Below are 19,948 nucleotides of genomic sequence, written 5' to 3' on the forward strand. Positions count from 1 at the left end.
AATACAATTAAGTAAAATCAATGCCTTTCTTTATCTACAGGCCAAAATAGGCCTACATTTCCATCGTAAAATCATGGTAGCAAAACATGTTCAAAGCATAACATAATTACCATGTATTAGATTACCATTACCAACATAACAGTGAATAACAATAATACATTCTGTCGGGAACATACTTACGAACATACATAATCAAGAAATGAATTGACAAGTAATGTTGAACAAGTTAATACTTTTTTGATATAATGGAATTTTACACCACTTAATACCAAGTAGGCCGAGTCTAACATGCAACCTTTATAATGAGTCCATTTGGAAACTGACTAGTTCTTTAACAAGTAGCCTATTGTTCAAACTTTTTTAACGAATTAATATTTTTTTCTAATCAATCTATTAGAAACTAAATAGAGCAGAAAAGCCCGTATTCTCGATGTGTTTGCATTCGATTAAGTAACCTTGATCGAGCAAACGCTATCTTCTTATCCTCCCTACCCTAGAAGGCATCTTTTTTAGACTGCGCATGTGCATTGCTATTTGTTCCAGTCGCTATTTTCAAAATGCCGATGTGGCTTCTTCTGTGAGCCTGTATGCAGCTGTTTTAATCGTGGAAAACTATTTAAAATGGAAGTGTTGTTTTTGTGTTTGTTTTCGATCTTCGGGTCTGTGGTGGCAAACCAAGACGAAAGGTTACCTAACAAATGCGAAGGTGAGAATTTCTGTCAGTAGTATTTATGCGTGGACACTACTGGTCTGCCTGAGAACCTTTGTAACCTCCCAATTTCTTTCTTCAGACCAGTGGCTATTCCGTCATTGTTTCTATATTAGTCTAGACGTGTGTCTCTTATTGGATTTTGTTTTATTTCTAAAGCGTTAAAGACGTGTGGTGTCCACTATCATATTGGTTCCCCCACTAACCATTCGGTGTTTTTCGACAGTCTGCAAGTACCTGACAGTGGAGCTGCAGGCTACGCTGGACAGAAGCAGTAGGTCAAAGGAGGTACTGGAGGTGGGAGAGGTGTTGGACACGGGGAAACGCAAACGCAAGATCAAATACAACACATCGTAAGTTACTAATGGGGTTGGTAAGAGCTAGAACATAAACCTGTGCGGATTTGTAGATTGTTTAAAAGAGGTAACTATTAGGAAACTAGTGTCATATGTAATGGTTGAAATTAGGAACATGTAGCTGGACCGTGTAATTCAATCTCCAAGCCTGAGTGAACAAATTTAGCTTTATAAAACACCCAGATTCTCTACTGCTTTTTGCACCATAAAGGTTTAAATGAAATGTATGATAACATTTAGAGTTGTTCCTTGAGGTTGGTTGATAATCTCTGCTGCTGCAGAACATGTCTAAGAAGATGACAAAGTTGGATATCTGTTATGTGTGTGAATGGACCTTCAGGGAAACGCGTCTGACGGAAGCAGTTGACAACATCTGTGAGGGTATCCTGCAGTACAGTGTGCATGCTGAGAGACCAGGAAGCTTGCGATATTCCAAGGTATGACATCTTCACATATTATTTGAATTCTTACAGTCATATATGCCTTTTGTCATCTTTTTCATGTCCATGTCATTGTAGCCGGCGTGGTCTAACCTCGCTGACTACTGCGTTGTGTTCTGGTGCACAATATCTCACAGGACGCTGAAGTTCTTTGAAGTAGTTTTATTGTAACTTCCAGTTTGTAGAATGCCTTTTGTTGCATGGCAAAACATAGACAGACAAAAGAAAAGGACAACTGAAACATATACCACACTATGACTGAAATATACAGGTGCATCTCAATAAATTAGAATATCATCAAAAAGTTGATTTATTTCAGTAAATCTATTTAAAAAGTGAAACTCATATATTATATAGATTGTGTACACACAGACTGATCTATTTCAAGTGTTTGTTTCTTTTAATTTTGATTATTATAACTGACAGCTAATGAAAACCCAAAATTCAGTATCTCAGAAAATTAGAATATTGTGAAAAAGTTCAATATTGAAGACTCATGGTGTCACACTCTAATCATCTAATTAACTCAAAACACCGGCAAAGACTTCCTGAGCCTTTAAATGGTCTCTCAGTCTAGTTCAGTAGGCTACGCAATCATGGAGAAGACTGCTGACTTGACAGTTGTCCAGAAGACGATCATTGACACCCTGCACAAGGAGGGTAAGACACAAAAGGTCATTGCTAAAGAAGCTGGCTGTTCACAGAGTGCTGTATCCAAGCACATTAATGGGAAGTTGAATGGAAGGAAAAAATGTGGTAGAAAAAGGTGCACAAGCAACAGGGATAACCGCAGCCTTGAGAGGATTGTGAAACAAAGCCCATTCAAGGGAGATTCACAAGGAGTGGACTGCAGCTTCAAGAGTCAGTGCTTCAAGAGCCTACACACACAGACGTATCCAGGACATGGGCTTCAACTGTCACATTCCTGTGTCAAGCCACTCTTGAACCGGAGACGTCAGAGGCGTCTCACCTGGGCTATGGACAAAAAGGACTGCACAGTTGGTCAGTGGTCCAAAGTTCTCTTTTCAGATGAAAGTACATTTTGCATTTAATTTGGAAATCAAGGTCCCAGAGTCTGGAGGAAGAGAGGAGAGGCACAGGATCCAAGTTGCTTGAGGTCCAGTGTAAAGTTTCCACAGTGAATGATGGTTTGGGGTGCCATGTCATTTGCTGGTGTTAGTCCATTGTGTTTTCTCAGGTCCAAGGTCAGCACAGCCGTCTGTTTTAGAGCACTTCATGCTTCCCTCTGCTGACCATCCTATGGAGATGCGGATTTCATTTTCCATCAGGACTTGGCGCCTGCACCCACTTCCAAAGGTCCCAGTACCTGGTTTAAGGACCATGGTATCCCTGTGCTTGATTGGCCAGCAAACTCGCCTGACCTAAAACCCATAGATTCTATAGGGTATTGTGAAAAGGAAGATGCAAGACAATAGACCCAACAATGCAGAAGAGCTGAAGGCCACTATAAGAGCAACATGGTCTTCCATAACACCTCAGTAGTGCCACAGACTGATTGCCTTCATGCGACGCCGCATTGCTTCAGTAATTCATGCAAAGGGAGCCCAGACCAAGTATTGAGTGCTGTACATGTTCATACTTTTCACTAGTCCAACATTTCTGTGTTTAAAATCCTTTTTTCTATTGGTCTTCAGTAATATTCAAATTTTCTGAGATACTGAATTTGGGGTTTTCATTAGCTGTCGGTTATAATCATCAAATTTAAAAGAAATAATCACTTAAAATATATCAGTCTGTGTGTAATGAACCTATTTAAAAAAAATGAGTTTCACTTTTTGAATAGAATTACTGAAATAAATCAACTTTTTGATGATATTCTAATATATTGAGATGCACCTGTATACCACACTACCACACTATGACCACACTATGAACACGTACCTTTTGTTGCATGGCAAAACATAGACTGAGCCTGGCACATAACTGCAGCCTATAGCCATTAAACCAGCCAGTAGAGGACGCACTTACTCAACAAAATAACAATACAATCCTAGCTATAATGAAAGAAATCAAGATTTTGGTGAAATAAAACTTATATACAGTACTGTGCAAAAGTTTTAGGCAGGTGTGAAAAAATGCTGTAAACTAAGAATGCTTTCAAAAATGGAAGTGTTAACAGTTTATTTTCATCAATTCTTCATAAATTAACAAAATGCAGTGAAGGAACAGAAGAAAATTCTAAATGAAATCAATATTTGGTGTGACCACCCTTTGCCTTCAAAATAGCATCAATTCTTCCAGATACACTTGCGCAGTTTTTGAAGGAACACGGCTGGTAAATTGTTCCAAACATCTTAGAGAACTAACCACAGATCTTCTGTGGATGTAGGCTTCCTAAAATTCTTCTGTCTCTTCATGTAAACCCAGACAGACTCGATGATGTAGAGATTAGGGCTCTGTGGGGGTCATACCATCACTTGCAGGACTTTATGTTCTTCTTTAAGCTGAAGATAGTTGTTAATGACATTGGCTGTATGTTTGGGGTTATGTTCCTGCTGCAGAATACATTTGGTGCCAATCATACGCCTCCCTGATGGTATTGCATGATGGATTAGTATCTGCCTGTATTTCTCAGCATTGAGGACACCATTCATCCTGACCAAATCTCCAACTCCACTTGCAGAAATGCAGCCCCAAACTGGAAAGGAACCTCTACCATGTTTCACTGTTGCCTGCAGACCCTCATTATTGTACCTCTCTCCAGCCTCCAGCGAACAAACTGCCTTCTTCTACAGCCAAATATTTCTAATTTTGACTCATCAGTCCAGAGCACCTTCTGCCATGTTTCTGCACCCTAGTTTCTATGTTTACGTGCTTAGTTCAGTCACTTGGCCTTGTTTCCTTGTCGGGGTAGAGCTTTTTGGCTGCAACTCTTCCATGAAGACCACTTCTGGCCAGACTTCCCCGGACAGTAAATGTCTGTACCTGGGTACCACTGGTTTCTGCCAGTTCTGAGCTGATGCCACTGCTTGAAATCTTCCGATTTCGAAGGTAAATAAGCTTGATGTGTTTTTCATCAGCTGCATTAAGTTTCCTTGGCTGAACACTGCGTCTACGATCCTCAACGTCTTCTTCAAAAGAGCTGGAACTGCACATTTTGAAACCCCTGTCTGCTTTGAAATCTTTGTCTGGGAGAGACCCTGCTGATGCAGTATAACTACGTTGTGTCTTGTTGCTGTGCTCAGTCTTACCATGTAAATGGATAAAAAATAAACATTTATTGTTTACATTTTTCAAAGCATTCTTAGTTCATAGCATTTTTTCACACCTGCCTAAAACTTTTGCACAGTACTGTACATAAAATAATAAATGAAAGATTGCACTCATATTAGTTATACTAACTATATACTATACTATATATATATATACTATATACTATATACCCTAACCTGTTACATCATCATGCAGATTTGTATAACATTTATTCTCTGACAGGACACAACAAAGTAAAGTTAATTAAAACTAATAAAGCTTCTTTTACATGTTGAAATGGTTGTATTGAGACAAACAGATATGACTTTAGTGTTTTCTTTAAATATTGTCAAATAATCTGTTGTTGTAGGGCACCAGTCAGACCATGACTACGCTAAAGAACCTGGTGAATAAGGGAGTGAAGGTGGACATGGGGATACCCTACGAGCTCTGGGATGAGCCCTCAGTAGAGGTGTCAGAGATGAAGAAACAGGTATGTGTGATTGGCATCATCAAAGAAACGAGAGAGAGGAATGTGATTTTGAGTAATCTTTTTCAAAAAGTATGAGTCAGTTAACTACATCAGAACGGACAGCTTAGAATGTCCGGAAATTCTCATTTTTAAGAAGAGAGCACGAATAGTTTAGTCTCTACCATAAAGAATGACCCACACATTGGTGTAGCTGTGATCCTCAAGCAGGGAACCGGAGTTTTTAAATTCCCTCCAATAGAAGAGAGCTGATGAAGAGAGAGTGAATTGAGAAATTGACAAGTTAGGCAAAATCTGTTGAGGACAGAATCCATAGTGAAAGATGTGCAGAGAGAGAGTGGTGTTGAGAGTGGTGTTGAGAGTGGTGTTGAGAGTGGTGTTGAGAGTGGAGGGTGTGTCTAACTGGGCTGTGTCTGTGTGTGAGAGAGAGAGTGGTGTTGAGAGTGGAGGGTGTGTCTAACTGGGCTGTGTCTGTGTGTGAGAGAGAGAGTGGTGTTGAGAGTGGTGTTGAGAGTGGAGGGTGTGTCTAACTGGGCTGTGTCTGTGTGTGAGAGAGAGAGTGGTGTTGAGAGTGGTGTTGAGAGTGGAGGGTGTGTCTAACTGGGCTGTGTCTGTGTGTGAGAGAGAGAGTGGTGTTGAGAGTGGAGGGTGTGTCTAACTGGGCTGTGTCTGTGTGTGAGAGAGAGAGTGGTGTTGAGAGTGGAGGGTGTGTCTAACTGGGCTGTGTCTGTGTGTGAGAGAGAGAGTGGTGTTGAGAGTGGTGTTGAGAGTGGTGTTGAGAGTGGAGGGTGTGTCTAACTGGGCTGTGCAGAGAGAGAGTGGTGTTGAGAGTGGAGGGTGTGTCTAACTGGGCTGTGCAGAGAGAGAGTGGTGTTGAGAGTGGAGGGTGTGTCTAACTGGGCTGTGCAGAGAGAGAGTGGTGTTGAGAGTGGAGGGTGTGTCTAACTGGGCTGTGCAGAGAGAGAGTGGTGTTGAGAGTGGAGGGTGTGTCTAACTGGGCTGTGTCTGTGTGTGAGAGAGAGAGTGGTGTTGAGAGTGGAGGGTGTGTCTAACTGGGCTGTGTCTGTGTGTGAGAGAGAGAGTGGTGTTGAGAGTGGAGGGTGTGTCTAACTGGGCTGTGCAGAGAGAGAGTGGTGTTGAGAGTGGAGGGTGTGTCTAACTGGGCTGTGCAGAGAGAGAGTGGTGTTGAGAGTGGAGGGTGTGTCTAACTGGGCTGTGCAGAGAGAGAGTGGTGTTGAGAGTGGAGGGTGTGTCTAACTGGGCTGTGCAGAGAGAGAGTGGTGTTGAGAGTGGAGGGTGTGTCTAACTGGGCTGTGCAGAGAGAGAGTGGTGTTGAGAGTGGAGGGTGTGTCTAACTGGGCTGTGCAGAGAGAGAGTGGTGTTGAGAGTGGAGGGTGTGTCTAACTGGGCTGTGCAGAGAGAGAGTGGTGTTGAGAGTGGAGGGTGTGTCTAACTGGGCTGTGCAGAGAGAGAGTGGTGTTGAGAGTGGAGGGTGTGTCTAACTGGGCTGTGTCTGTGTGTGAGAGAGGGAGTGGTGTTGAGAGTGGAGGGTGTGTCTAACTGGGCTGTGTCTGTGTGTGAGAGAGGGAGTGGTGTTGAGAGTGGAGGGTGTGTCTAACTGGGCTGTGTCTGTGTGAGAGAGAGAGTGGTGTTGAGAGTGGTGTTGAGAGTGGTGTTGAGAGTGGTGTTGAGAGTGGTGTTGAGAGTGGAGGGTGTGTCTAACTGGGCTGTGCAGAGAGAGAGTGGTGTTGAGAGTGGTGTTGAGAGTGGTGTTGAGAGTGGTGTTGAGAGTGGAGGGTGTGTCTAACTGGGCTGTGCAGAGAGAGAGTGGTGTTGAGAGTGGTGTTGAGAGTGGTGTTGAGAGTGGTGTTGAGAGTGGTGTTGAGAGTGGTGTTGAGAGTGGAGGGTGTGTCTAACTGGGCTGTGTCTGTGTGAGAGAGAGAGTGGTGTTGAGAGTGGAGGGTGTGTCTAACTGGGCTGTGTCTGTGTGTGAGAGAGAGAGTGGTGTTGAGAGTGGTGTTGAGAGTGGAGGGTGTGTCTAACTGGGCTGTGTCTGTGTGTGAGAGAGAGAGTGGTGTTGAGAGTGGTGTTGAGAGTGGAGGGTGTGTCTAACTGGGCTGTGCAGAGAGAGAGTGGTGTTGAGAGTGGTGTTGAGAGTGGTGTTGAGAGTGGTGTTGAGAGTGGTGTTGAGAGTGGAGGGTGTGTAACTGGGCTGTGTCTGTGTGAGAGAGAGAGTGGTGTTGAGAGTGGTGTTGAGAGTGGTGTTGAGAGTGGTGTTGAGAGTGGAGGGTGTGTCTAACTGGGCTGTGCAGAGAGAGAGTGGTGTTGAGAGTGGTGTTGAGAGTGGTGTTGAGAGTGGAGGGTGTGTCTAACTGGGCTGTGCAGAGAGAGAGTGGTGTTGAGAGTGGAGGGTGTGTCTAACTGGGCTGTGCAGAGAGAGAGTGGTGTTGAGAGTGGAGGGTGTGTCTAACTGGGCTGTGCAGAGAGAGAGTGGTGTTGAGAAATTGACAAGTTAGGCAAACTCTGTTGAGGACAGAATCCATAGTGAAAGGTGTGCAGAGAGAGAGTGGTGTTGAGAGTGGTGTTGAGAGTGGAGGGTGTGTCTAACTGGGCTGTGTCTGTGTGAGAGAGAGAGTGGTGTTGAGAGTGGTGTTGAGAGTGGTGTTGAGAGTGGAGGGTGTGTCTAACTGGGCTGTGTCTGTGTGAGAGAGAGAGTGGTGTTGAGAGTGGTGTTGAGAGTGGAGGGTGTGTCTAACTGGGCTGTGCAGAGAGAGAGTGGTGTTGAGAGTGGTGTTGAGAGTGGTGTTGAGAGTGGTGTTGAGAGTGGTGTTGAGAGTGGAGGGTGTGTCTAACTGGGCTGTGTCTGTGTGAGAGAGAGAGTGGTGTTGAGAGTGGTGTTGAGAGTGGTGTTGAGAGTGGTGTTGAGAGTGGTGTTGAGAGTGGTGTTGAGAGTGGAGGGTGTGTCTAACTGGGCTGTGCAGAGAGAGAGTGGTGTTGAGAGTGGTGTTGAGAGTGGTGTTGAGAGTGGTGTTGAGAGTGGTGTTGAGAGTGGAGGGTGTGTCTAACTGGGCTGTGTCTGTGTGTGAGAGAGAGAGTGGTGTTGAGAGTGGTGTTGAGAGTGGAGGGTGTGTCTAACTGGGCTGTGCAGAGAGAGAGTGGTGTTGAGAGTGGTGTTGAGAGTGGTGTTGAGAGTGGTGTTGAGAGTGGTGTTGAGAGTGGAGGGTGTGTCTAACTGGGCTGTGTCTGTGTGAGAGAGAGAGTGGTGTTGAGAGTGGTGTTGAGAGTGGTGTTGAGAGTGGAGGGTGTGTCTAACTGGGCTGTGCAGAGAGAGAGTGGTGTTGAGAGTGGTGTTGAGAGTGGTGTTGAGAGTGGAGGGTGTGTCTAACTGGGCTGTGCAGAGAGAGAGTGGTGTTAAGAGTGGAGGGTGTGTCTAACTGGGCTGTGCAGAGAGAGAGTGGTGTTGAGAGTGGAGGGTGTGTCTAACTGGGCTGTGCAGAGAGAGAGTGGTGTTGAGAAATTGACAAGTTAGGCAAACTCTGTTGAGGACAGAATCCATAGTGAAAGGTGTGCAGAGAGAGAGTGGTGTTGAGAGTGGTGTTGAGAGTGGAGGGTGTGTCTAACTGGGCTGTGTCTGTGTGAGAGAGAGAGAGTGGTGTTGAGAGTGGTGTTGAGAGTGGTGTTGAGAGTGGAGGGTGTGTCTAACTGGGCTGTGTCTGTGTGAGAGAGAGAGTGGTGTTGAGAGTGGTGTTGAGAGTGGAGGGTGTGTCTAACTGGGCTGTGCAGAGAGAGAGTGGTGTTGAGAGTGGTGTTGAGAGTGGTGTTGAGAGTGGTGTTGAGAGTGGAGGGTGTGTCTAACTGGGCTGTGTCTGTGTGAGAGAGAGAGTGGTGTTGAGAGTGGTGTTGAGAGTGGAGGGTGTGTCTAACTGGGCTGTGTCTGTGTGAGAGAGAGAGTGGTGTTGAGAGTGGAGGGTGTGTCTAACTGGGCTGTGCAGAGAGAGAGTGGTGTTGAGAGTGGTGTTGAGAGTGGTGTTGAGAGTGGTGTTGAGAGTGGTGTTGAGAGTGGTGTTGAGAGTGGTGTTGAGAGTGGTGTTGAGAGTGGTGTTGAGAGTGGAGGGTGTGTCTAACTGGGCTGTGCAGAGAGAGAGGGTGGTGTTGAGAGTGGAGGGTGTGTCTAACTGGGCTGTGTCTGTGTGAGAGAGAGAGTGGTGTTGAGAGTGGTGTTGGGAGTGGTGTTGAGAGTGGAGGGTGTGTCTAACTGGGCTGTGTCTGGTGTTGAGAGTGGAGGGTGTGTCTAACTGGGCTGTGTCTGGTGTTGAGAGTGGAGGGTGTGTCTAACTGGGCTGTGTCTGGTGTTGAGAGTGGAGGGTGTGTCTAACTGGGCTGTGTCTGGTGTTGAGAGTGGAGGGTGTGTCTAACTGGGCTGTGTCTGTGTGAGAGTGGAGGGTGTGTCTAACTGGGCTGTGTCTGGTGTTGAGAGTGGAGGGTGTGTCTAACTGGGCTGTGTCTGTGTGAGAGTGGAGGGTGTGTCTAACTGGGCTGTGTCTGGTGTTGAGAGTGGAGGGTGTGTCTAACTGGGCTGTGTCTGGTGTTGAGAGTGGAGGGTGTGTCTAACTGGGCTGTGTCTGTGTGAGAGTGGAGGGTGTGTCTAACTGGGCTGTGTCTGGTGTTGAGAGTGGAGGGTGTGTCTAACTGGGCTGTGTCTGGTGTTGAGAGTGGAGGGTGTGTCTAACTGGGCTGTGTCTGGTGTTGAGAGTGGAGGGTGTGTCTAACTGGGCTGTGTCTGTGTGAGAGTGGAGGGTGTGTCTAACTGGGCTGTGCAGAGAGAGAGTGGTGTTGAGGGTGGAGGGCGTGTCTAACTGGGCTGTGCAGAGAGAGAGTGGTGTTGAGTGGAGGGCGTGTCTAACTGGGCTGTGTCTGTGTGAGAGAGAGAGTGGTGTTGAGAGTGGAGGGTGTGTCTAACTGGGCTGTGTCTGTGGTGAGAGTGGAGGGTGTGTCTAACTGGGCTGTGTCTGTGTGAGAGAGAGAGTGGTGTTGAGAGTGGAGGGTGTGTCTAACTGGGCGTCTAACTGGGCGTCTAACTGGGCTGTGTCTAACTGGGCTGTGTCTGTGTGAGAGAGAGAGTGGTGTTGAGAGTGGTGTTGAGAGTGGAGGGTGTGTCTAACTGGGCTGTGTCTGGTGTTGAGGGTGGTGTGGAGGGTGTGTCTCACTGGGCTGTGTCTGTGTTGAGAGTGGAGGGGGTGTCTAACTGGGCTGTGTCTGGTGTTGAGAGTGGAGGGGGTGTCTAACTGGGCTGTGTCTGTGTTGAGAGTGGAGGGGGTGTCTAACTGGGCTGTGTCTGGTGTTGAGAGTGGAGGGGGTGTCTAACTGGGCTGTGTCTGTGTTGAGAGTGGAGGGGGTGTCTAACTGGGCTGTGTCTGGTGTTGAGAGTGGAGGGGGTGTCTAACTGGGCTGTGTCTGTGTTGAGAGTGGAGGGTGTGTCTAACTGGGCTGTGTCTGTGGTGAAGTGTGAGACCATGCTAGAGGAGTACGAGGAGGTGGTGGAGGACTGGTACTTCCATCACCAGGAGGAGAGGCTGGAGAGGTTCCTCTGTGAGAACCACATCCTGAAGCGCTCGGAACAAGGTAACACACACACACACTTACTTACTTGTGGCGTCAGACACTTATAGTGTTGTCACGTAAATAATCTGCTGAACATTGGCCTGCATTTGTTGATGACAAATATGCAAATAAGATGAAAAGAGCTGAATAAAGAATGTACACAAGCATTTTGTTCTTTATTTTCACCGTTTTGCAGAATGTCTGAAGGAGCATTGGAAGGGGGACACTGGACTGAAGGGGGCAGAGAAGACATCAGCCAGCGACATTGGAGAAGGACAAGGAGGGAAGACCCATGATGCTGGAGAACTTTGAAATCCATGAACTCATGAAAATATCTAAAATATCCCGCGTCTCAAACACTACCAAAAAGCAATTCAAGATAGCTGAATGAAATGACAGTTACAGCTTATACCTCAAAAACATTTTAAACCCAAACACCCCATGTTTGTAATGAAGACATGGTTTCTCTGCAAACTATGTTTACAACACATAGACCCTCTTGCCAACATTCACAGACATTTGGTTACTTTTGGAGAATGAGGAATTCACCTTTATCTACCTGTTTTTACCTATGCATATTTGTACATGGAAGTGCCTTGCTGTTTACATTTACATTGAGAAATTGGATCTCACTGTACTCAACCTATATTTTTTATCCAGGCTGCCTATAGGACTCTTTTACTTTGATCAGCCCTATTGTGAATTATGTTGTTTTAATTTTTTTGCCAGTGAGTTATGTAATTGTCATATGAACAGTTTACACATTTTAAATAAAGTCTGTTTTCAGATGACTTCCACCTATGTAAGCATGGGTATTTGCACACAAAGGTACGATCTCTGGACTAGCCAGCAGAATCATCATAACGGTGAGGCTTGTAGACTGTTAATCACTGTTGATCACTGTTCAGCAGCTACGCATAGCAGGCTAGTCCAAAATCATCAGCTATGCAGGCTAGTCCAAACACATCAGGGATCTGATTAGAATGTAGGCATCCAGTTTGATTACCTTTCTAGTTTCTACATCGCATGCAATTTAAAACGGCCTTACCGTACGTTTTTGATGAATAGCAACTTTGCAGTTCTTAGCTCAAACAATGGGAACCCATCATTCAGTTTGAACAATTCATAAAATAACTGTTTATATTATCTCCTGGACCTTTCTGTAGCATCTTAATGTCTGTTGACAGATTCGTGTAGGCAAACAGTTCAATCAGCAGTGAAGACTTGGGCAAGTGGTCAGCTAATTAGTGACCAATCAGTGCAATACCATTATACTCCGCTGCGTGACTTAAGCTATCTTTCTTCAAAAATTACAATTGCATGGTTACTCGGACTTTTTCACCATGCACTTAAAGTTAATGAAGCAAGTTATCTTTAACCTCAATATTACCATCAGTCTTACATTCGTCGCTCTTGTGGTGGATTGCCATTCGTCCAAAGCGAAGTCATTATTTGTCCCATTTTCTGAGCTTGAAAAGGGAGTTGAGCGATACTTCGAAGCAATAGAAAAATCGAACACGTATGGGGATGAAAAGTCCATATCAGTTCACTGTACAGAATCAGCCATGGATATCAAGATAAAAGCTGACTTATTTGGTACTGGAGTGCCCGTTGACGTCGAGCACCTCGCGCTTTTAGGGAAGGTGCCTGTAGATAAAACGTGCAGGGCCTTTGCGTCTGAGGATGGAGATTACAAAATCGTTGCTCCCTTGACTGGATGTGGCACGACATTTTTGGTAGTTTCATTTAACTTGTCAGTACGGCTTTTTGTAAACCCATAATTTCTTTAAATGTGGTCAGTTCAGTGGTGTAAATTGTGTGGGCTACAAGCTGAATGCTGCAATCGTGCGGGCTATCAATGACGGTGTCTTTCCAAGTTTTGTCAATGCTCTTTCCATATCGTAGGTAACAGAGGATGCTTTGGCTTACAGTAACATTCTTGTACACTTCCCATCACCTTCTCCCGAAGGCCTGTGGAGAACAGTGCCTGCAGCTGTTTATGTCACGTGCTTTTACCGCAGGTGTCTACCTGTCTCGTTCAATCAACTTCAAGAATAGTAGGCTATTCAACACAATCTTTTATTACGGTTCCCTAAAAAAAAGTATTAGTACTAGTACTGAACTATTGTTTGTTTTGGCATTTGTAGGAGATACAGTGCTAGCAGTAACATCTTGAGACCCACATGGGCACCTTACTCATACACACAGGCAATGGAGGGTACCTTGGACTTTTCTCTGAAACTCATGGCTGGTAGGTAGCCTACTAGACACAGTGTATTCATACTTCAGTGCCACAGGTTGAGACATCGCAAAATTAAATTGTGTTTTGAGCTTACAAATCGGACAGTGTTTAGATATGTTACCCTTCCAGTAATTTGTGTTCTGTGCGTGTGACATCGACTTAGCTTTTGTGCCACTGCTAACTGATTCCACATCATCATATAGTATAAAAAACTGGGGATTTGTGTGTCATAAACCAAAGATGGCTGTGCCCTAAAAAGCTGATGTCAGATATATACTGTGTATTTGCAAGTACTGATGTGTTAGTATTGGCGTTCATTTTGGTCTCAGCCAAATTAAATTGTCGTTGATGTTAATAAAATGTTGATGATGGGGCACATGATTTAGTTTATTCGGACCGTAAAATATGCGTCTTGCACTGTCACAATGTTTTGCTCACAGTTAACAATTTTTTGTCTGTTGATTCCATTCTGTAGATGACTGGCACCGTGAGAGGACTCTGGGAATCTTTTATTTGGGTGATGACATAAACGTAGAGGCAGCCATTGATGTGACCAATCATCCGCCACTCCGACTTTATGTCAACACCTGTGTGGCCACTCTCAAGCCTGATGTGAACACTGTTCCAAAATACACCTTCATAGAGAACCAGGGGCAAGAATTACTGACACATTCATATGCCATGTTTTCTACTCCTTGCATCCATTTATTTTACACCATGGATGCAAATATATGTATGTTTATCAATAATTAATTCAAACTGAACCAGTGTTTTTAATTAATCCATTCACTTTTTAAAATGAAACATGTTGCCCATATGTAGGCTACTGTACTCCTATAGATAGTCTGTTAGTCTGGTCTGTTTGGAAATGGTCACATTCTTTTGTCAGAGCATATGAAGGGGCTCTAGCGCCCTCCAGTGGTCAGTTTGTCAGTCTCATTCACACACCTCACCTCCTGCTCAGGTGCCTGACCGACGCTCAGCAGACTGGCTCTAGCTCTCAGTTCCTACCACGCGTGCGCGATGACCAGCTGCGTTTTCAGCTGGACTCTTTTGTGTTCCTTCAAATGGATCCCCATCCGGTCAGTGTTGACGCATCCTTGATACTTTTTACAATACAGACATTTTTAGACGTGCAGTATTTGTTGCCGACCAATATGTTGTTGTTTCTTTGTGGCCAGGAGGGGAGTGGGGTTTTTTTTGGCCTCAATTTAACTTGTATTTGGTGAATAATTTGTAATTCCAGAAGTATTCTTATAGACATGTTATTGGCATGTTAATTGATGAGAGGACTTTGTCTTAATATTTTTACAAGAGATGATCTTTATTAGACATGTTTCTTTAGATGTACATCACCTGTTACCTCGAGGCTGTTCCCACTGAACATTGGGCTCCTGTGGACACCAAGAAGAAGGCTTGTTCCTTCATCGATGGACAGTAAGCACTCCTCATGACATTTTCATCATATTTTCTTGATACCGAGCACCAATACTCTGGGTTCCACCTTGAGTCTGTGAGCACTCAGTTTGGCTCTGTCTCTTGTTTCCACCTGGTCCTCTAGATGGCGCTCTGCTGAGGGCTTTGATGAAGTGTGTGGGAGCTGTGGCCATGCCAAGGTGCCCGATAAGGGAGAGGGCAAGATGAAACAGGAAAAGATGGAAACTAGTTCCCAGGAAGGTATGATTCACACTATTTTTAGTGGTTGTGGTTTACATCTTTTTTATATAATGTGTGCTTCCTTGGAATCAAATATATGCCTGATGTTGTTAGCACCTCACTGTGCCAGTCAAACTACGCAAACATACACAATGCTTTAAAAAGTGAAAGTAACAGGTTGGCTCTTGAGGCCTTGGCTATCTGGTCTGTGAAATTATGGGATGGTTTTACACACGTTGTGTTTCTTTTCAGACTGGAAGAAAAAAGCTGCTCTAGGACCATTTCTTGTGCTCTCGCAAGGCGCCATGTCAAATAATAGCCAATAAAATATTTCTACATATAATGTTGTTTGACTTTCTGTGTTCACCCAGCCTATCTCTGCCTGCCTATTGCTGCCAGCATAGTTTTCACTTGCATTACACAGAGTGTGTGTCTCTTTTTACCATGCCAATGTTTGCCTGCAGATGTTGTGCAATGCCTGTCTAGTGTGAAGTCAAAGTATAACTTTATAGATCTTATGCAGAGGGTTTTTATGATTTTTTATTTTATTTAATACAACACTAAGATGAGCATTTATTCATTCAGTAAAACAAAACATACATTTTGGACACCAAACTAAGGATTTCTTTTTCACTGCATTGTATCCAAACATGTGCCTTGACTTAGTCCAATGATCAAACAAATCAACCCAAAAAATCAAAACCACCTGTATCTTAGCCAAGCTGTTTTGTAAGTTTCTTGGAATTACCCCAAAGAGGCTTCATGAAGACATGATCATAATATAAACATTGTGGGTAAAAGGCTCTTCAATGTTTTTGGGTTAGATGAAGACTCTTTGATTGTATTGGCAACAGGCCAATTAATATCATTTAAATCATAAACATAGCTTTCACTCAAACTATTCACTAGTTTCTTCGTTCCAATAAACAAGGTTGCGGTCCAAACGGCTGCTTATGTTTCATAATGGTAGTCTGAGGTTAGAATATGAGACTAATTTGTATTTAAAATTCAATGGAATTCGGGGTTCGGGCGGTTAGCACTAATGACACGGATGAGTAGATAACGCTCTAAGCAAAATAAAGTTGGTTGCCTAAAGACCACCGGACTATCCATGCCCTCACGTTGGACTTCCTCTAGTTATTCAGTCTGGTGTGTATGGTCGCCTAAATTATGCCACAGAAATGAGAAGCAAGGTGAATTAGCAGACGCAATCGTGTTTGAAAAGAAGTGTCTCAAAGTGTCTCAAAAGTATCACCATCACGACAACGGGAGTAGACTATTGTCTATTTTAAATGTAGTCTATCTGTAAAGTGGATGCCCTTGCTCTCCCTTCCCACTGAAGTATCCATTATGGAAAGCTAAAAAGCAAATTGATTATTCCAATTTTCGGTTTGAAACGTCTTTATGAAGTTTTTTTTAATCACGAGCTCATATTGGTCCCAATAGTAACGGTTGAAAATATACGTAACACAATATAATTAAATCATAACTTAAAATGTGTTAAAATGTTAATTGAGACGCTGTCTACTGGCTGCTGATGAAATCACCGCGTATTGTATATTTATAGTTTCACTACATGCCGCGGGATATTTCGCAGGGCGCACACTTCATATTAAATATGTCGATGGAAACTATTATTTATTGGTGCAGTGTAATTTGATATAGTTCTGCAACATTTGATTTGCACTTCAAGGACAAAATATTTTATAAACATTCCCCAAAACAAAAACCTGGCACGCAGACAATAAAGTGGTTATTGTTAACGAAGACACTGAAGCTTACCCCGCAGCGCAGAGAGAAGAATGGCAACCACATCTTTCCAACACAAACACAGGTTCTGCTTTTCTGGACTATGCTGCTCTCTGGATAGCTTGAGGTGCCGCCGAAGGGGTCGGGTGGAGGCGGTTACATTCTATGAGGAGCCACAGTAGCCCGCTGTCGCACCTCTATCATTTATAAAAACCGCTGTGAATATTCACTTTTTTTTGGATCGGTTTCAAGCAACTCCAAAACGTCTGTGAATTCTCTTCTGCGTCTGTCGCCCCATCTGTTTGACTGGAGGTAACGGATCTAGCATTTGCAGACTCTTCAGTTTTCCACCTACCTTGGCCCCAAGCTGTATTGTGTGAAAACTGCGCAACACAAAGGTGACGTGTCTGGATTTGATATGATGCACAATAAGGCCAAAATAGTTTGTTTTATGGCACTTGTAACCGTTCCAACAATATCAATGTTAAACGTTTATTTGGCACGTTCATACTCACATGCTCTCCTTTCACTCTCACACACACACACACACACACACACACACACACACACACACACACACACACACACACACACACACACACACACACACACACACACCTGGGATGCATTCCTCAAGGGAAGTCATCAATCAGCTTTACGGGGTTCTCTGGGAAAGTGACTTCGTCTCTCCACCCTCAAATTCACTTGTTCTTTTTCTCTTTACGTGACATTTAGGCTACTTTCCCCTCTCTCTCTTTCCATTCCCTCCCCTTCACGCCGTTCCTCCATATGAATCCGCTTTAGCTCATCTGCTGCGCTGCAGCATGTGAGAACACATCTGTTGGGGTTCCCCGGGATGTTTGCGCAAGTGTTATTTCAACTGTGTGTTTTTATAAATCCAAACAAGCGTAACGTCGGTGATTAAATGCGGTCTAATGACCCGGGTCCTTTCAACATAAGCCCCCTCGCATCTTTAAAAGAACCGCCAGCGCTGAGTTCGCCCGCTTCTCCAGGCAGCCCTTGTGCAGATGTTAGTGAAGTGTGCCAATGCCTGTGCGTTGACGTCAGGGCAAGACGCCCCCTGCCGCGGCGGGCGAGCACGACCCCCGCACTCCGGAACGCTCGGCTCAGCTGGGTAGCTGTCCATTTGCCGTCGGAGCGAATTGATCAAGTCCGCACAAGAAGGTGATCACGCATTGAGACGCACATGGTGAGTGCTTCAGGCGTTTGTTCTTTAGTATTTAATCGCCCTTTTCAGACAGTGATTTCCCCACATGTTGCGTTAAGTCTCATTGGTCTTTAGGTTGGAGTTTTAAATTTAGAATTGAAGGCTCCCAGGCATTGACAAGTTGATTAGTTATACCCGGTGATGGTGGCGCTAAAGTTCGCACATTAGGCTCCAGCACTCTACGAATAGAAGAGGTACGCAGGGGTTTATCTGAACAACAACAACAAAAGATGACTTTGAAAACCCTTGCTCCGCCGCATTCATTTTTATGTTTAAACTTTTGAAGATAAAAACGAATTCGTCACGTAAGATTGATGATGCAGAAGGCTTCTCAGAAATGTTGCTAATATTACAGGCATCCTCTCCGTTTGGCATTTCTCAGGAAATGCTTATTGCCTTATTTCGGACAGGTCGGTTTAAGGAAAATAATTGAAAACAGTCAGCTCTGTAGTTGGTTGTTTGTCAGATAAGAAGCTATGACTCAGTGAGTTAAGAGGGGAAAACTGTCAGACATATTTTATTTTGTACGCACAGCATCGGCAGGTGAATGGCTACTTCAGGGCTCTCCATACAACTAAAAACAACCAAATCCCACTAAATCCAGAGGTGTTCTCGCTGAAACAATATTGGAATATTATTGATGATTTAAATGAAGTGACACGGGCTTTTTTAGGATTCCAGATAAATATCATTACTTTGTATTGTGATAAGTTATAATTATGTTAAAATGTACGTAGTTTCATGAATTTTACAATGTTTTATTTACACTTCATTGTATTTGTGTAAAGCACTTTGGGTTGCCAATGGCATGAAATGTGCTATATAAATAAAAGTGCCTTGCCTTGCCTTTATTTGGTTACATACGTTCAGAGGAACCTTAATTGAAAAGTAAAAGTTAAGTTGGACCTTAATTTTTCTTCTCCAGGTCAGTCTAAAATAGGTTTTAAATAGGACAAGGATGTAATAAATAATCTGTATGGACACAGGAATTACAAAAACCAATTACAGGAAATTAGGATAAATGAGCTGGGCAGGGAAATGATAGTGTTCAAATGCTGGAAATTCGCTTTAGAATTGGCCATAATTGTTTTAAGGTATGTGGCTTCATTGAAGCAGCCTCCTTGCCTTGCGAATGTTGCCAGATCTGTCAAGCCAAATATGATTTCGGTTAAATGAACCATGTACCCTCATTTCTCCTGTAGCCTACTCACGATGTTGCTCATTTGTCATTTATTCAATCTACAAAGGGAATATGGCAAGAGACAATTCAGTTCCCAAAGGTCTTCAGTTGAAAAATTGCAAAATAAGGTTTATTTAAAACTATAATTACATTTAAATTATTAAATAATACAGTATTATTGTTCTTATTATTATCATCATCGAATAAAAGCTTACATTTACCTAGGCTTAAATCAGGACCGTGGCCTTATAACGGGACACACGAAAAAGCATTATGCGTTATTTTGAAATTCATGATTAGTTAGGTCCACGGGGTGAATTTAGTCATTTCTAATTTGTTTTGTTTGTAAATGAAAACACATTTTTCACCGGTGCAGTGTGTGCGAATCTGTTTTTATAGGTTCCTCAGCGGTGTGGCCTTGCATATGACCTGCGTGTTGTTTTATTGGAGAAATTTCATTTCCGTTGTTTCCAAGTAAAGCCAGCTGTTTTTTCCTCTCACGTTAGGTCACTTATTACCTGTCAAGTTTCCTCCGATGTGATGTTTGTTATTTATTAGTGTTTAATGGCTTAGTGCTCCCTAACGCCTTACCTCTTGCCCGTTTGATTGGGCGACCATTTCATGAACAGGTCATGTGGAAATAGAAATATCACTGTAATGTTATTCAGTTAAAACCAAACCGGATATGATAGGTATAAAATATAAGTGGAAGTATACAAACTTGTATGATTAATGTTATCTTTTGGTGTTTTTTTCTGTTTCACACTAATATTTGTTTCAACTCTGTACATATCATCACGCTATGAAAATTGCCCAACTGACAAAAGTAAAAGCCATTGCATGTGGATGGTTACAGTTAACCCATTATTTATAGAGTTGCCAGAGTACAGATATTTGAACAATTTTCCAATCACACACAGGTCAGTTCCTCAAAGAGTCACACGGTCTTTATGCTTAATCACTGGAGTTCACAGTAAAGAAAAACAGTGTCCACCTTTCCTCCCTGTTCATTTGGCTGTGTTGTATTTGGCATGGGTGGGACATGGGAAACCTCGGACCTCCATTTCATCTGCATCTGTTTCTC

The 19,948-nt window shown here is 43.5% G+C and overlaps 3 protein-coding genes across 3 annotated transcripts in view; all 3 read left to right on the forward strand.

The window, feature by feature from the left end:
- The first annotated feature begins 575 nt into the window (after positions 1–575).
- cnpy4 (canopy FGF signaling regulator 4) lies at positions 576–11,530 on the forward strand. Its single transcript, XM_080839489.1, has 6 exons — positions 576–706; positions 936–1,062; positions 1,406–1,502; positions 5,089–5,211; positions 10,713–10,830; positions 11,006–11,530. The coding sequence occupies exons 1-6, from the start codon at positions 622–624 to the stop codon at positions 11,119–11,121; spliced, it is 666 nt and encodes a 221-aa protein (XP_080695615.1). The 5' UTR covers positions 576–621; the 3' UTR covers positions 11,122–11,530.
- Positions 11,531–12,152: 622 nt separating this feature from the next.
- On the forward strand, positions 12,153–15,033 carry LOC308365487 (zona pellucida sperm-binding protein 3-like; the record flags this gene model as incomplete). Its single annotated transcript, XM_080838926.1, has 8 exons — positions 12,153–12,545; positions 12,715–12,830; positions 12,957–13,060; positions 13,527–13,704; positions 14,016–14,133; positions 14,397–14,488; positions 14,613–14,728; positions 14,960–15,033. The coding sequence occupies 8 exons, from the start codon at positions 12,153–12,155 to the stop codon at positions 15,031–15,033; spliced, it is 1,191 nt and encodes a 396-aa protein (XP_080695052.1).
- A 2,532-nt stretch (positions 15,034–17,565) lies between these two features.
- ntn5 (netrin 5) overlaps positions 17,566–19,948 on the forward strand; it is an 18,227-nt gene continuing 15,844 nt past the window's right edge. The window contains exon 1 of the mRNA XM_080839987.1: positions 17,566–17,666. The gene's annotated coding sequence lies outside the window, so the exon portion shown is untranslated. The remainder of the gene's footprint in view (positions 17,667–19,948) is intronic.

The sequence above is a fragment of the Sprattus sprattus genome (assembly GCF_963457725.1).
Source record: "Sprattus sprattus genome assembly, chromosome: 5".
Classification (NCBI taxonomy): domain Eukaryota; kingdom Metazoa; phylum Chordata; class Actinopteri; order Clupeiformes; family Clupeidae; genus Sprattus; species Sprattus sprattus.